This window comes from Apteryx mantelli, chromosome 27 (assembly GCF_036417845.1).
Source record: "Apteryx mantelli isolate bAptMan1 chromosome 27, bAptMan1.hap1, whole genome shotgun sequence".
In the NCBI taxonomy this organism is placed as follows: domain Eukaryota; kingdom Metazoa; phylum Chordata; class Aves; order Apterygiformes; family Apterygidae; genus Apteryx; species Apteryx mantelli.
In genome coordinates, this window is record NC_090004.1 from 7,381,086 (window position 1) to 7,398,729 (window position 17,644).

The 17,644-nt window shown below is 40.1% G+C and overlaps 1 protein-coding gene across 3 annotated transcripts in view; it reads left to right on the forward strand.

The window, feature by feature from the left end:
* Positions 1 to 450: 450 nt before the first annotated feature.
* Positions 451 to 17,644, forward strand: part of ZMYM4 (zinc finger MYM-type containing 4) — a 44,646-nt gene continuing 27,452 nt past the window's right edge. For all 3 annotated transcript variants that reach the window (XM_067311329.1, XM_067311330.1, XM_067311331.1), the window contains exons 1-4: positions 451 to 456; positions 13,776 to 13,818; positions 14,228 to 14,758; positions 16,349 to 16,416. In XM_067311329.1, coding sequence (XP_067167430.1) covers positions 14,251 to 14,758; positions 16,349 to 16,416 — 576 coding nt within the window. In that variant the 5' untranslated portion in view covers positions 451 to 456; positions 13,776 to 13,818; positions 14,228 to 14,250. The remainder of the gene's footprint in view (positions 457 to 13,775; positions 13,819 to 14,227; positions 14,759 to 16,348; positions 16,417 to 17,644) is intronic.

Sequence of the window (17,644 nt, forward strand, 5' to 3'; positions counted from 1 at the left end):
GACCTCCTGGGCCCCCCCGAGGCCTTTGGCGCTCTTTAAGAGCCAGCCCTGAGGGGGCCGCAGCGCGCCTGCGCGGGGGGGGGCCGAGAGGCGGGGCCGGGCGGCAGTGCGCAGGCGCGCGGCGCAGGCGCGCTGCGGCCCCGCGCTGGGCTTGTCGTTGCTGCTCCAAGTGGGCTCGCGGCCTGGCGGGTCCGACCCCCGCCCCCCGCCGCCCTGAGGGAGCAGCCGCCCCCCCGCCCCCCCCCCCTGACGGTGCCAGCCCCCTCCTGCCGCAGCGCGGCTCGGGGCCGGCCCCGGACCCCCCGCGGACCCTCCCCCCCGGCTCCCCCCGAAGCGGGGGGGGGAAGGCTGCGAGGGAGCGACCCCCCCGGCCCCGCGAGCCGGGCTGGGACAGCCGAGGGGGGGGGGCGCAACATGGCGGAGGCCAAGGAGGAGGGACCCGGACCCTGCGCCAGGGTGAGTGGGGGGGCCGCGCGGGGAGGTCAAAGGGGAGGGGGCAGGGGGCAGGGCCGGCCGCGGGCGGGGGTCCCGGCCGCCCCCCCCCCCCGGGCCGGGCCGCCCCCGCCAGGTGCCTCGCGGTTGCCCGCGGTGCTGCTCAGCGCAGCCCCGTGGTCCTGCCGGCTGTCGCTGGCCTCGTGCGGTGTCTCGGGGTGTCGCTCCGAGCCCTCCTCGAGGAGAGCGTCCCTGAATAGCCTCGACGAGCGTCGCTGAAACCGTAGGCTTGCGCCTCGCTGGGGTTCACCGCCACCCGAGCGCCCGGCGTCTCCGCGTTTGAGACACGCGACGCTCTCGTCTCTACCTTCAAATTTGTTTCGGTCGCCCGCGTTGGCCCGAAGCGCGTCGCCGAGGCAGCGGTGTCATCCGGTTCTTGGGTGCTCAGGCCGCAGCCATTGCGTGAGCACCGTTAGCTGTGCTAACCCTGAAACTTGGCCCTTCCTTGCTGCAGTTGGGTCTGTAAGTATACTGGGCATAGTAACTTACGCAAACAAATAACTCATCTTTTAAAACCAGTGAAAGATTCTCTTTTGCCCATGTCTAATAGCCTATGATGTAACTGAGGGAAAATAACTTTTTTAGCAGTGCTCGAAATAATCATGCAACAAGTAGGTCCTCTTTCCTGCAAGCACATAGCTTTTGATTGAAAACCTTCTGACAGAAAGGAGATTAAGTCTAATTTTGAGGTTGTGTGGAAGGGTCCATAGTCCACTGCCAGTATCTGAGCTGTCCAATTCCCTTTTTGTAGGGGTGAGGAGGTCTTCCCAATCTCTAACCTTGAGAAAGGCAAAAGCGCTATCCAAACCTTTCTATTCCTATATGTGAGAGAAGTTTTAGTTGCTGCATTTATTTCAGGCAACATGAAACTTGTGATTGCTGTGAAACTCATTGTTGTTAAACAGAATAGTTGACTCTCAAGAGTATAATTGGAGGAGCTGTTTGCACATTGTTCAGATATTCTACAATTATGGAAAAGAGCATTGTAACTGAATTGTGTTAAACCCATGTCTTTCAGACATTTGCACTTTTATATACCTACAAGCAATCTCAAAGGGTTTTATGGAATTGCTCACAAATGTTACATAAATTTGTATGTCTCTAAGATCAAGATTGCAGCTATCTGCAAGGTGTTTAGAGGGAGGTAGCTGAAGGTAGGACAGTAACTTAAGAGATCTTAGCTAAAACTTCATTGCCAGTAATTTAAATGTTACTGGACATAGAGAAGAATTTTCATACCATGAGGACAGTCGAGCAGTGGAAGAGGTTGCCCAGAGAGGATGTGCAGTCTCTATCCTTGGAGATTTTCAAGAGGAGCCTGGATAAACCCTTGAGCAACCTGGTATGACCTCATAGCCAACCTTGCTTTGATCCTAGAGACTTCCTTAGGTCATTTCCAACCTAAACTATCCTATGATCTCTACTTTTTTAGATCCTGTCTTTGAATTGGTGCTTTATGTAGTATGTGTTGTCCCAGTGTCCAGTGATCTTAACATGCTCAATGCCTTGATATGCTCAGTTTATCTGAGGCGCTATCTGGAATTGCCCAGCCGAATATATTGGGAAAAGAAGAAGATGAAATTTTTTTCTTCTTAAACTTACTCATTGTCTGCTAAGGAATAACAGAAAAGTATCATCAAGTTAGTATCCTCTTCATCGGTCTCAGGAAAAGCTGGTTCTGTACCACCAGGATAATCATGCACTAGATGCTAAGTCCAGCAGGCTCCATCAATTATTGCTCCATATGTCCCAGCACATCATGGAAAGCATCTCACATGCTGTTATCTCTGGCAGCATTCTAGCTTCTTGCAGAAGCAGAAAACTTGTTTGGTAGAATTTACAGATGATCTTGGAAAGTTGCAGTTACCTCAGGCTGTTAAGTAAGGGAAGAAGAAACACTACTTGCCAATCTAACCTGAAGGAAAATACCTTTCTGGTCCTAAGTCTGGTAGTGAGCTTAATCTTCAGTGTGAGAAAGGCTTCCGTGAGATTTTAGAACATCTGGTAGCACCAGTGCACTGCATTCTGTCCATCTGTGTGCAAACTTCAGAGCCCAAGAGGTAAATTTCCCCATCTCCTCTCCCCACACCCAAAACCAGTTTATGCACCAAGATGTTCTTGAGGAATGTGGGAGAAGTGATCCTTCCTGGCTGCTCAGATGAACAGTGGGAAGCTTTGAAGAATGAGATTAGCATACAGTAAAAAAGGTGAACTTGTATCTCTTCTATTGAAAACAGTAAGTAATGAGGTCTTGGAAATCCTGCGTATCCCCTTTCTCTTCCCCTGTGTGGTCCAGTTCCCGTTCTACAGGAGATAAGATGATAGACTCTTCCAAATCCTGGGCTTAAGGAGCAGTGAGCATTTCTTATAAAACTCTCTGTCCCTTCATATGGAAAAAATAAAGACTGATTTTATAAATTTTTTCGGACAGGAACGTTGTAAGTGCTGGTACATTCAGAATTCTTCTTTCCAATGAGAAAATCTATTCCAAAAGCACGTACACTGAAACTGGCATGTTGTAGAACCCATTGGTAAATGGATGCCATCTTTTATCTTGAGGCACAATAATTAGCAACCAACTAAAAAAGAAAACTTTTGTCAGTGTAAGACTGATAGAAGTTTTCTGATTTTGATTTTTAATAATATCCTGAAAGTTCTCATTATTAAATTGTTATTTCAGAGAAGTTAAATTTCTGCCCAAAATCAAAACTGGTGTTTTTTCTAAGGAAAATATATCAACCTATTTAACTTTTAATTATTATAGATATTACATAATATCAAGGTTGACTTAAAAGGTGTCTGGTTATATTGCTTTTTATTTAGCTGATCAAAAAAATTTATCACTTTGGCTTTAATTTGTATGTAACGTCACTGTCTTGAACAGTTTACATTTTAAATAGAATGATCATTTATTTATGACCATACTCTGTCAACCTATTGAATTAGACAGGACAATTTGTGGTGCACAGTACTAACTACTGAAATTTGACACTTGAGCTCTTGGAAATTAATTTGATGTGAGTAGGTAAACAGGTGGGTGCCTACATCAATAAAGCAGCTGTTTTCAAAAGATTTTTAATTTTGCATAGCTTTTATTAAAAATTGAAGGTGATGAAAGTTTTAGAAAGTTTTGTTATTGGACTACATTTAAATGGTACAAAGACAATGATTTCTCTGCAAAAGCTTATCACCTCTCAAAGGATGCTTTGCTGTCATAATTCTTATATTCACATTCTAAAAATAAGCATGATGGATCTCAGTCTTTTACATTAAGGCTTTTCACACTGTATAAAATACAGAAAAATAAGTAAACTATGCCCACTTCAAGACCCTGTACATGATTAGAATATTGGAAATCAGGTGTGAGAATCACTCCCAATGTTTTTGAAGTGGTTATCTCAACATTTCCCATAATTACGGTTTTAGCCCCATCATTTCTACAAGACATTCCAATTCATGTTGACCTTTCCTTAAATAAGTCTTGTAGCAAGTTTTATGTAGTGAATTTTCTTGAAGGATTCCTGTCAATGACTTCCTCTGTTAAGATGATTTCCATCATCCATTTTATAAGTTTCTTAACTGCATAAAAGCAGCACTGTTGTACCTCAGTCCTGCTTTTGCTTGTAACATTTATTCTCTCTGATCATCTAAACTCCTCAAAATAAGGCTTCTCCAGCAGAGGATATTTCATCAAGGGCATGTGCATGCTCACAGCGTCCATCATCTTAGCCTGTGTTCTGCCTTTCATCCTTTAATAGAAAAAAATTCATGTTTCCACAAGGGCAAAAAAGGACATGGGCAGAGAACACCAGCAAGGTTGGATTTTCTATTAGTTTCTATTAGTTGTCTGGTGGAAACAGAAAAAGAGAATGAGCAGGAATCAATCTGGTAAAATAACTTGAGGATAAAATGAGCTCAGTTCTTGGGAAGGTCCAGTAGAGTGTTTCATGAACGCCATAGGCCTGAGGCTGTGATAAATGCAACCTTGCATAATCTTGATCCCAGGAGCAGTCACTTTATTTCTAGAAGTTCATACGAGGGTGAAGCAAAAGCCATATGACAACTGAGTTTGAAAGAGTTTGAAATCTCCTATCATGAGCTGTTCTTTAGCCATATCAAGGAAAGGGAGACCAATTTAAGCAGGCTGCAGACTGGTGCTAACCTCATGACCTAGAGTAGAAGATGACCTTTATTGCCATACTGTTCCTTCAACTGTGACTTTCTGAAAGTGCAACTCAGAAATTTCAAAGGAAATAAAAATTGAAAAGTTTAAAGACTTAGCTGTAGCTTTGCTTTGCCAAACTGATACTGATCCAACAACTGCATGTTGCATTCTGTCCTTTTTATAAAGACTAATTGAAAACTGGTGATAATGTATTTAATTTTGGTTACCATATTTGCTCTCTACTTTATGTGTTTAAATTTAATTTAAAAGCAGTTTGAAGTATTAAAAAGGGTTTATATATAAATTATCTGCAGTGTTCTTTTTGAAAACCCAAAAGCAAAATCATAGTTGGTGAGTACTGGAATGGCTTAAATTTTGAGGATAGTCATAGAGAAGATCTGACTTGGGGCTTTTCTGTGCTCTGACAATACCATCATTAACTTATTAATGCTTCAATTTTAAAGTGTATTTAGAATCTTTAGTCTAGTCTTAAGAGGCATTTGCAGACTGGAACAGATAGTTTTAAAGTGTGTTGTATCTAATACCTTTGAAGTTTTTAATGAAAAATGTATGATACTCAGTTACCATTATAACTAAAGCTCTTTTTCTATCACATTGGGTTTTATGGAATAAAAAGTTAACTACCTGTGTCAAAACCATAATTTCATTTTTACTTTTGGTCTCTTTCCCCCAGTTATTCTGAATGTTTGATGGCTGGTCCAGATTCAGAAAAATCTTTAAAGTTCTCATAAGCTCCAAGAGCTTGGAGAAGTTTAGTATCCAGATCCAAGACTCCTTGGAAAATCTGAATCTTGGCCCTGAGTTAGCTAAGCACATTGATCTGAGATCCATCAGGCTTATCAATTGCCTAAGTCCTGATCTTTATGTCTTAGGCTTTTGTTGTCCATACTGGTGGTCAGAAAGCATAAACTCCCTCCCAAAGGGTAGCACAGGAGAGTAGTAAGCAAGGTACGAGAATGCTAGACACTGCTGAATCAACAAATACTGCAAAGTTGCTTCTGTGTACCAGTCCGCTGTGCCAGTGCTGAAATGGTCTCTACATACTACACTGTATTGCAGATGATAAATATAGGACAAATAGTTGTTGATTCTTGTTTTTGCTTTCCTAGCAACATAAAGGGGAAAGAGTTTAGAAATAAATGTATTTTCCTCTTTCTCATCTTCACACTGTAAGCCATACCCATAGAAGAGTTATCTGTCTATTTTAGCTGAGGTTATCTTGACTCTTTGCCCCATCAGTGAAAGAGATGGGGATCTCTGAAAGATCATCTGCCCAATCCCAGGGTAGGATGGATTGCCTTCTGGAAGTGCCTCGTCATTTCCATTGAAAAGAGAGGAAACCTGAATGACTGGCCTAAAAAACTAATGTTTAGTTGTCTAAATATAGGTGAGAAGAACATGGGACAGAATTAATGTAATAGGACACAGTTGTTCCTACAGGAGAAGTTTGAGAATACTTGCTTTTTTTATTGTTTTTTGAATAAACTTATTCTTGTCTTTTTTGAATCTTGAAACTTGTCAAAACAAGCTAAAAAGTAACTGGAAACATTTCTTCTTTATTCTAAATGGTTCTATATGCTCAAGAAGGCTTTTATGAAATATAGTTTAGTTATTACAGACTATTAGCCCAGGTCTTTATTATGTTTGATATTGCCTAGTAGAATTTGTCACAGTGTTCTATGAAAAATGGCACTTACTTCCTTGGGAAAATTTGTGTTATCTGGAAACTTACTGATTTGATAGGTTTTATACGTCTTTAAAAATGTTTTTTTGGGAAGACTGAACCGGCAAGTTTTACCTGCATCACTTATTTGCAGTCAGAAGAATCTCAAGTAGCCATGGATCAGTATTTTTTTTAATACCTCACTGTGATAGTTGTTCGTTTCTTTGCAGGCATCTTGTGCAGACAACCTTGTTTGTTTAGGTAATAGGGCAGTTCTCAAGTGCTCCGTGAAACAATGGCAGGAGCTTTGCAGAGAGCTCTGATCACATAGTATTAGTGTTTTTTCTGCCTGTTTTTACAGGTGTTCAGGCATTTCATTCTGAAGAGCCTTGGATACCTGTAATAATACCTGCAAAGAAGGTGGAACATCCAACTAAACCACCTATTCTAAGAACCACTTCTTCATAGGAAAAGAGAAAATAGAAGCCAACCAGGGCAACAACTACAAATGGGACTGGAGTTGTAGCCATCTGAAAGAGTGAAATGCCAATTTTTATAGGAGCAGGAGAGGAGAAAATCACAGGACTGTACAGGAGCCTTGAAGAGAAGTAGAACAGGCAAAAAGGAAGCCTGAGTTAGGAAGATACTTTGAAGAATAAAGTAGAGCACATGACTGCTTTTATTTCTTTAAGGGCAAAAATACTGGAGTAGAGAAAGCTGCATATACATACAGCCTCTCCTGTTTTTACCACCAGTTGTTGTTGGCACCTAGCTCTTGTGAGAAGGGAAAAGCCTTGCAGTACCTAATGGTGGGTGAGACGATTCACCAATGTGGGCCTATTCCCATACAAACCGTCCTGTAAAGGAGGGCCGATAATCCCTGCTGTGTTTCTCAACAAGCAGAAGGTGCTACACTGGTAAATTTTCCTGACTTGCGTGCAAAACCATCTTGTAGGCTTTTTATTTGAGGGCAGATTATAATGACAAGTGGACAACTTAGGTTTTATGCATGTATCACTTTCTTTAAAGATTAATTTACTAAGAGTAACATAACTGTTAGCAAAACAATGACTAACAAGGCTAATTACCCTGTTGGGGGAGACATTGAGTAAATGAATCTTTCCTAGGTTATAGTGTTCTGGTCTTCCAGCCCCCAGATTGTTATCCTCATTGCTTTTTAGTTGTATTATCTGGACCAGTTTTTCCTTAAAGGACATGGTGATGACTTTCTATTAATGAGAGACTCAGCTTCTGAGTTAAATGGAATTAAGGGGATTTTGTGCTTTGCAAAACATAATCTTCTAAATAAATTATAGCTACTCTTTTGAAAGCTTTGGACAAAATATTTAAGTATGTGTTTGTAATCTGGGAAATGCTGTCCTTCTTGTGGGATGATAAAATATGTAACTAAAGTGAATTATTTGGTTTGGAATAATTGCTCACTGAATATCACATCAGAAACAGGCATTGTTATAATGCAACCACTAGTCTGATTTTGATGGGGGATTTTTTTATATATGCGTAACTTTATTCACTTCATTTTAGTTTTTTTCTGACTTATGCTGTGAGAAATAGGAATTACCCTAATTTCCGTTCACTTAGAGATTTAGTTTAACCAAACTCCCAGTGTCAAGGATTGTTTGTGTAATGCCTTAAGCAGTATGAAAGTTCAGCACATAGCTGGGGAGGAGCATTTGGAGGAAGAAGCTACATATATATACATATATATATATATATTTTTTTTAAGAAAGGCTTTTTAAGCCTTAAGTGTGATGTCTTGGTTTACTTTACATGTGTTTTTTATGTGTGTGTTTCTTAATTTGCAAGGCCTGTGCATTTGGCAGGCTTCAGATCTCCATATCTTATTCTGGTGCCTTTGCAAAAACTGTTGCAAGCTGAAGCCTTCAGTATGGAGCTGGTTCCTCTTCAAACTCGCACCCTTGTGGGGGAATGGGAGACGGGCTAGGACCCCCCTCTGTTCTTTATAGGTATTGATTAAAAGTACTGAAACACTGAGAGAAGATAAGGCACGCTATAACATTCAGTGTATTTGGCAGGCTGATCTGCTTGGCTTCATATATTTTTGTAACACTGTTCAGCGTGTGTGTGTGTTTGGTAGATATGGAAACCACGGATACAAGGTGGACAGAGGTTTTGTTTAGAATTGGCCTATGAATATTCAGAAAACTCAGGAATGTCAAAAAAAATCTGGGGATAGGAAGGAGTAATAAGGTTATGTGCTGAATTACTCACTGGTATTTACGGTGAATTCTAAAAATGCAAATATAAAATGTCCTCAGCACATGCCTTAATCTTATTTTCTGAAACTTAAGAACTTAAGACGCCTAAACAACATATAATTGTATTTCTTGAGCAGGAAGAGCAGGAGCCCTAAGAAACAGAAAAATGTCTGCCTTTGTCTTTTTACGTGTGTAGATGATTGTTTGGATTTGCCTTTAAATTCACCCATCATAGCATCCATTTCATTACGCTTAGACTGAAATAGTGATTGCAACTAAAATCTAGGCACAGTCTTCTGAAAGCTTGAACATTCCTCAAATGCCCACCGAAGTCTGAAGGACGTACCTTGCAAAACCTATAAAGTTCGCGTCCTCCCGACTCCTGCTCCCCAAACGCGCGCTCTGATTCTATTTCCATCTGTTAAAAAGCGCCGGCCGGCAGCCTGGCCCGCTGCGCGGGGGGCGTCCGGTACGCGGCCCCCCGCGCGGGCCGCGGTGTCCGGCGCGGAGCCCAGCCGGCCGGGGCGGCTAGGGGGCTCTGCAGGCCCGGCTCCGCGCGCGGAGCTCTATGGCTCGCCTGACCCCGCCGGGTTCTCTTCCTGCCGCAGTGGTTCTTTTCCTGTAGCAGGTATCTGCAGCAGCCTGGCTCTTTGTTACCCTCTGCTCCTTCCCTCTCTAGGTGCTTTGAAGGTATGGATCGATGGGTCTGTCTGCGATGCTGCAAAAGCAGCTCTAGGAAAGACCTAGTGCTTAATTCTGCTTGTGCTGCGTGGTTTTCCTACGGAAGAGGTGCAGTGCAGTTGGCTGCCTGCCTGGCATCTCTTCTAGGGATGTCATGTGTAAAAGGTCAGGGGATGCTTCCTGATCTTATTACACCTGGTTCAAGAATAGGAATTAAAATGCAAATTGCTTTTTAAAAAATTATATCTTCCTTAGGAGCTTATTAAATTCTGAAGTGGGGGTGTATGCTGTGCTCTGTAGGTGTGAGGAAACTGTACAGACAAGAAATTGAGAAAATCTCTGGGTTTTTTGAACTGCAATTTTCTTAACATCTCTGTTTCTTCTCCACAGTTTGCTTATGGATCCACTAAAACCTAAGATCAGACTTCAAAAGGCTTGCTAGAAAGATATGTGCCTGTGTATGTTAAGTTGTTATGATTTTTTTCTTTAAAGTAGTTTTTTATTTTGCATACAAAACAATATTGTAGCCATAGGGCAGCTTCTGCCTTTGTATTGCACAAAAATAATCTATTGTTTGGTTTATGGATGCTATGGCAACTTTGAATGCCATTATAGTATTGAACAGGTTTTTTAGTTATTGCAAATTAGCACACTGTATTAAACTGTAAACGGTGTTCTTCTGTCACCCGCTTCAAGCAAATAAGGGGTGAGTACTGTGGATGTAACAATATTTCCCTAGTGTCTAGTGTGTAATTACAACAAAATCTAGCAACATACCTAGTGGAATAATTTTTATAAAAGCAGTGCTGTTGTTCTGTTTGTAAAGAATAGTTAATTTAAAGCAAACTCATTGTGAGATTTATTTTAGTAACTGTAGTTTCACTGAAGATTTTGTTTCCCCAGCTGATAGAAAGCCTGACATTTTTCTTTTAAAGTTGCCGCTTCCAGAAATGCCTAACAGAATTTGTTTTATCACCATTTGTGTATTATTGTATTATTTATTTATTTATTTGTTACAACCTGAATAGGCAAAACATTGCTCTGTGTACTATTCTAGCTAATGAGACAGAATCACTAAGAAACATATATTCTAAAACATTTCATTTTACTAATTCCATATCTAAGCTGTTTTGTCTTAAAATCTTAGGGAATGTTTGCTATCTTAAAAGCACTGATTATCATTAAGTTATTCTCTGGCAAAATATTAGCCAAAGTGATTAAATGAAGGTGTTATAAAATATAGTAGTCATGTGTTTCGTTTTAAAACTAGAAGTGTGTTTTGAGGACTATGTTGGGAATTTCAGGCCTAGAGTATTGTAACAGAAGACTTTCCGTTCTGCATACTTTCCGTTCTGCAGTGACCTAGGACTTAATCTGTGATATGAAGGTGCCTCTTCTTAGATCTGTCTCAGAGGACCTTTAAGAAATGCCGTCTGATGAATCAGTTGCATGTTTGCCTCTAGAGTACTTTTGTTCCTTTCTAATCACCACATCTTAAAAAAATTAGAGCAGAAGAAATGAAGGGAATTAAGAATGGATGACAACTAATCAGAGGAGGAAATATTAGGACTGGTAAGAGAGGGATCTGCAAGGTAACTTTATCTAAATAGAATAATGTGGAAGTAGTAACTTTGGCATTATTACTTATATTTCTGTGTAATACAAGACCATAATCCAGTGAGAGCCAACTCATTTAAAACTTATAAAAGGTGATACAATTTTTGTGTAACTACTTGTTAATATATGAAAGTTCCTCCTGAGTGGCATTAAATAAGATCTTAATAGGATTCAAGAATGGAATAGAATGTATATAAATGGGGAAAATACCCCCCACTATTTCGGAAAAAATATATAAAGATATGAGCCCTCATTTGAGGGCATAGTCCAATTATAGGCTAGAATTAATAATTTATTGGGGTTATTTTTTTTGTGTGTGTGCGTAGATACCTATGTATCGAGACACATGAACATGCAAACGCTTCCTCTAGGTGCTTCCCCACGTGGGGGTTCTGATGCTGTCCACCATCAGAAACCACGACTGCTAATATTATCAGATCCTGAAGTTCCTATTTTATAAGTATTTGTAATGCAACCTTTTGATAGTAGACGCAGATATGCCTACCCATGTAGGTCTGAAATATGTCTTCAGATCCTTGATCCTTAATTGGCCTGCGCATTTCCACTTCACCGACCACCTCCCTGCACAGGGTAGTTATCCCTTCCTTTTCTGACTCCAGACTGTTGCAGCTCTACTAAGGGTCCCAACTAGTGTGTGTTATGACCTGAATATTCACTGCTGACAGAGACTGTAGCATGTGAATCAAACTGTAACCTTTGTAATTGCCAGCACAAGCTTAAAGTAGGGGAAAAATCACATATGTAAACTAAACACAATTAAATGTCTATCCTGAAACCTTTTAAAAGGAAGAAAATTGATCAAGATCTAAAAGTTCCCAAGGCAAACACATCACCTACTATTTTCATAGCTTCACAAAAGAGGAACAAAATCCCAAATAGTTTTTTTTTCCTAGGATGACCTTGTGGTTGGGAAGTGTCTTGGATTCCTTCCAAGCAGATTGTAAGTGTTGTCCAGAATATTTATGGTAGTGCCTAATGCCCCCTTGCAAATGGCACCTTGTGCCAAGTTAAACCATGCATTTCTTTGAATGAAACAGTTAGAGAGGTCCAGACAGCAAAATTTCATCTTCTGCTAATAACGGGGTTTTTGTTTTGTCACCTATTAGTAAAAAATTTATTAATGCCGGAGGTGGAGGAGGAATACATAGGTTTGGGACATAAAGTGACCAAGATTGTGGTAGAACCTAGAACACTTCCCCACAGGTATTCCGCATCTCACATGAGTCAAAAACTACTTTGATGTAAATTTACTTCAACAAAAGCATTATCTAATGCTTCATCTGCACTGAAAACTTCTGTTATCCTACCAGCAAGGAAAGGATAAAGGAAGGTCAAGATGGAGGAAAAAAATACAGGCTATTGTTTATGCATCAGAGGGCTTCATACTCTGGTGTTATAATCAAATGGCAGCAAGTTCCTTTTACTGATGTTATATAAAAACAGTACACCATCACTCTTTTTGCTCTCAGCATCTGGTATTAGCACTAAATATATCAGAGATTTATGGGATTAGTTTTACACTAGTGTAAACTTAGTTGATTACATGTGGACTTGTAGATCAACATTAAACTTGCATCTCCTGAGACACTCTAGTATCATTATAGCAGTAAGAGAACGCAGGCCTTGCAGACCTTCCTGGAAGGTGGTTGCTTACTCTTTTTTCCTCTAGACAATTATGATGAATGTGGCTTTTCCAGCCACAACTATCTCTGCTCACAGAAGCTGGAAAGTTTTGTTTTTAAAGTGCAGTACTGAGTTGTCTTGAAATTCACAATGCTGGACAGGGCCTCACTAGAACTTAGTTCCACATTTGTCAAGTTAGGCTGAAGGAGCTAACTCCCTGTTATGGACTTGTAGGAGATGTTGGATTTAGACTGATGGACACTGTGCCATCAGATGAATCCTGTGACTGCGTTGTCATCTCTTCCCAGAGCTGTCTGCTAAGAAACTGATAGTTCCCCATCGCAGTCCTGTGGAATCCCCAGATTATCGACTAAATGACTTGAGTTCAAAGAAATTAGTGATTATCCCTTTGCTTTCAAATCCCATTACTTTCCTTAAGATGGCTTAAGAATTGATGTGTGAGCAGGATCTACCAGCAAAGAAAAGTTAGAGCTGGAGATGCAAAGAAAAGAGAGATGACTTAAATGAACTGCTATTACTTTTTAGGCAAAAAGGACAGATGCTAATAAGAGCAGGACGTTCTAGAGAACAGCAAGTATTCTGAGTGCACATGCTTCTTCAGACAGCATTCAAGCATGCTGTCAACTTTAACATGTCAGAGGAAGTGTAATGAAAGCAGATGTTTTGTACAGTGCACAGTCGTCATCTGGTTCTTCAGTGACACTCACACTGACACTCATTGCCTCCCAACTCCTAGGAGTTTCACTGTCACTGGAAAGGGGACGTTCCCTAGTAGAATGATTAAAGCTTTGCATCAGTGTAGCCCATGTCAGTGAAAGTGGTATGCATTGGTATTGTTCCATTTATAATGGTTAGATGAAATGAAAGCTTGCAGAGAGCAGAAGAGGGCAGAATGCTTTTGGTGTGGGATCCATAATCTTGACCTGATACAAGTATCTCCTGTAGAAGTGAAAGTTTTAACATTCCCTTCCCTCTCCCCCCACCTTTTCTGTAAAGCAATACTAGTTTTAAATTTTCATTGTGTGCTTTTTCTATGTACTTCTAAACTCCTTAGGATAAATGTCACTTTTTAGTAATTTAACAGTCCAAATTCACAAAACTTTGCTTGCAGCAGGAAAGGAGGGAGGAGGAATTGTGATTTTTTTTTATGGTTTTGTTTTTGGTAGGATACATTTTAACAAAGTACATCTCAGCTGAGCAAGATAATGATATACTGCTTTCCTTTTTACAGTTTGAAGATAAATCTGATGCAGTATTTGATATTACAGAAAAATGTAAGTATTTTTATTTACTTGTTTAAGGTCATAGTTCAATAAAACACTTCTTAGACATATCACTGCTGCCAAAAAGGCTGTCTTGCTCTTCTCCCAGCCCTTGCTATTCATTCCCTCTCCGCACTGCCTTCTCCACAAATACCGCTTATGATATGAGTTAAAGACAGTGCCCTTTATTCCTGCATTAGTTTTACTAAGCTCAGTTTCTGCTTTACCCTGTGGTGAGTAGGGCAGAAATGCTTCTTGTGTCAGCAGCATTTTATCAGTAATGTTGGCCCAAGAAGGCTTAAAAGGGTTCAAGGAATTGCAGCATTAGACAAATTAGCAAAGGACATTTACACACGTCCTTTGTTACACATAAAGTTTGTGACTTATATGACTGTTTACCAATACTTCTTTTTCTCCTTAGGTGGTGAAATCCTGGATGCAGAAATGTCTGAGGACGCTGACCACAACTTAACACCTGCCCTCGACAGCATATCTTATGGAATACAGAATCGAACAGGATCTGAAAACTCGCTGCTGGATGATGATGATGACGATTACTTTCTGAACTCTGGGGATCTTGCAGGCATACCTGTTGTTGGGAGTGACAATGAAGATGATCAAAATTTCACTCCAAAAGACACTCTCCCTTCAGCAATTCATGGTGAAGACCATTTGGAAGAGGGCAAGAGAGTTACAGAACATGAATTGGACAGTGAAAAAGAAATTCAGATTCAAAATGCAATCCAAAAGGATCTTTCTTCTCCTTATGAACAGGGCCCTGTATTTAAATCAATTCGAAAAGATTTTAGCATAACAAGAGATAATGGCAAAGAGACTTTTTCCACAAAGGACAAGAATAGAGAAGGACATTTTCAAGAACGTGAAAAACGGTTGGAAAAAATCCCTAAAGATATGGATTCTAGATTGAAAAGCAGTTTTCTTGACAAAGCAGGTAACTTGACATCGTAGACCTGGCTACCCAGGAAAGAGGAAGCACGAACTAGATAGAAATTAGTGATAGAGCTAGTTGCTGAACACCTCGTCTTGGCAAAGATAATGTGCCTAGTTGTATGTAGGGAAGCATTTTATTAAGAACCCAAAAATACAGTGAACTCTGTATTAGGACTAGGATTTGCAAAAGGGCCTGGCAGCATTAGGGGGTCTCGTCCTCCACAGTTTGTGTCAAAGCCTCAACGTAGCCTTTGTTGTGGTGTTTCACTAAACCAGGCTGGGTGACACTTTAAGCTTCCTTATGTTTCTCTGGCAGTTTTTTATAGACCTTGTAACTCCTTAAAAGAAAAGATGATTAAGTTTAGTTTAAGCTGGTGGCCAAGAAAGATTTCTTTTGAGCAAAGCACCAATTCTTCATTAATACGAGTGTACTTAAAGCACTATGCATTTCATAGTGGCATCAGGGAAAGGATTACAAGAAATTTATTAGTGTCTGCAGGGAGTAACCTGAGATCTACTTTTCTTGGGAGACAGCTCTCCTTTTTCCTCAGATACTTGTTTCTTGGACTTTGTCCAACCAACACAGAGAGAAGCAAAGATGCCTGTAATCCACTTCTCATCTGAAGGAGCCTGAAAGACACCAGTAGTCTTGCTGCCCACATACTTTTTTTGATTTCCCAAGCTCTGATAGTTAGAGTGGAAGAGTAAATGAAAAGTTAAAAGTAACCAGGCTGGAACATGTGATTTAATTTTATTCAGAAGACTGTATAGATGGAGGGAAGGACAGACAATGAGTGAGAAGCTCCTGACTATTTATTGAAATTCACAGCTTACAAAATTTAAATACCAGAATTGTGTGTTTAGTAACAGCATCTTAAAATCAGTGCTTCCAGTTTCCACAGATGATAGAGGAACAATACAGAGGTTTTTAAAATAGAGAGGAGTTAAAGATGTTATCTTCAGGTGGAAATAAAGTACAGAATATTTCTGTGCAAAAGACGTATTTCAGAAAATTGCAAATACCTACAAACATAAGATTGTGGCTGAAAGCTGTGCAACCTCGGAGAGTGTAGTCAGTAGTTGAAATAGCCGTACTAAATGTTCATAGGCTTTCTATTTAGTAACAAATCCAGTATTTGTCAACATATTAAAGAGATAATATGCTAAAAAAGCAACTTCTATTATTGGTAAGTTACTGTTTCCCGAGAGGAGGGCAAGAGGCAAAAGATCAGAACAGCAAAGAAAAGGATGGAATTTGTTGCTTTGAAAAATATTTTCTGAAGTAAATGTAGAAATATGGCAGAATTAAGAACTCTTTGGGGTGTAGAAAATTCTGAGTGAACAATTCTGCTTCAGAATTTTACAACCATTTTGCTGGAATAGGAAAATAATGACCCAGTAGAATAATAATATTGTCAGCTCTTTTTGAGCATTACCTTCTTGTTTGCAGGGAAGGGAAAGGGTGTAGTTTAATACTTCTGAGGTGCTGACGGACTATGGGGTTGGGGATTAGTATGAGACTCTAGATAGTTTTAAAGGAAATTCTTTGGAATCTGTATTCATTTATATTTAATGTATATGTTTTCCTCAGTTCATAATCAAGTAGAAGAAACATTACGGACGCAGTTAGCGCCACAAACTCCAGAAACTAACTTCAGGGTAAGCTATAGATCTTTCAAACACTTTTGCAAGTGTAGCAATATACTTGGAATAATTCAAAATACTTATTTTATATTTGAGTGTAAATCTGAGTATCAAGAAAACTGATCTTCTGACTCTTAGACATCTTTGCTACTTAAACAGTCTGCATATAATTTTGTAAAATTTTGCTGACCCTCTCTTTGGATTGAGGATTCTTTTGATAGCCACTTCCATATTCAGCATGGTCTGACAGTGACTGGTGAGCCGAATCTAGACCTGGATGCATCCATCTGACCTGCTGCCTTTTTTTCCAGATGAGACAGGGAACAGCTGTATCAACAACAGACTCTGTCCAAACAACTGAGTGTCCCCACTGACAACCAACTTAGAGAGCTGGGTGGCTTCTGCTTTGTCCAAAGGAGTGAAAAAGATTGGGGGTGGGATGGCAGAGGGTGCTGCAGGGAGGTAGAGGCAGCAGCTGCTGCTCTTCATTTCTCCCAACTTCCAGTGGCAGGACCCATTTCTCTTGGTCTGCAACAGAAACTCCCCCTTGGCAGCAGCCCAACTCTTTATGGCAGATGCAGGAGGGTGAATTCTTTTTCATATTATTGTTTCAGGAGTCTAGCTACCTATTTTCTAGTAAGGAATCTATTGGACAAGAGCTGGGGAATTCCTTTGCACCAAATATTAGAATTAAGGAGGAGCCTTTGGATGACGAATATGATAAAGCTATGGCCCCACAGCAGGGACTATTAGACAAAATTAAAGATGAACCTGATAATTCTGAGGTAAGTTTCCCATTGCATTTCTCATTTTGGTCTGACAAATGACCGCATAAGCTGGACATAAATTCAGCATTTTATTTGGTTTGTTGACCGAAATTTAACTTGAAGGATATAGTTTAGTAGAAGGATTTTTTCCCTCTTATACTACCGTGAAACCCAAAACCCCAACTTTTTGATATCATGTTACCATATCACTGAAAATGTTATGCTTTTTAGTTAGAGACAAAACGAACTGCTCTAAAAGTCTCATTATTAAATCTGTGGCAATATAGACACTTTATTTCAACTCATTCTTGTTAGAAAATAAAATGTAAATCATGTATTGCTGAATATTTTGTGAGATGTCACAGTTAGAGCTGTGTAGTTTGAAAAGAACTGTTCCTGCTACTTCCTTCTTAAAGGTTATCTTTGTGAGCACAGTGGTTAGTTATTTGTTTTTGTTTTAAATTAATACATACAAG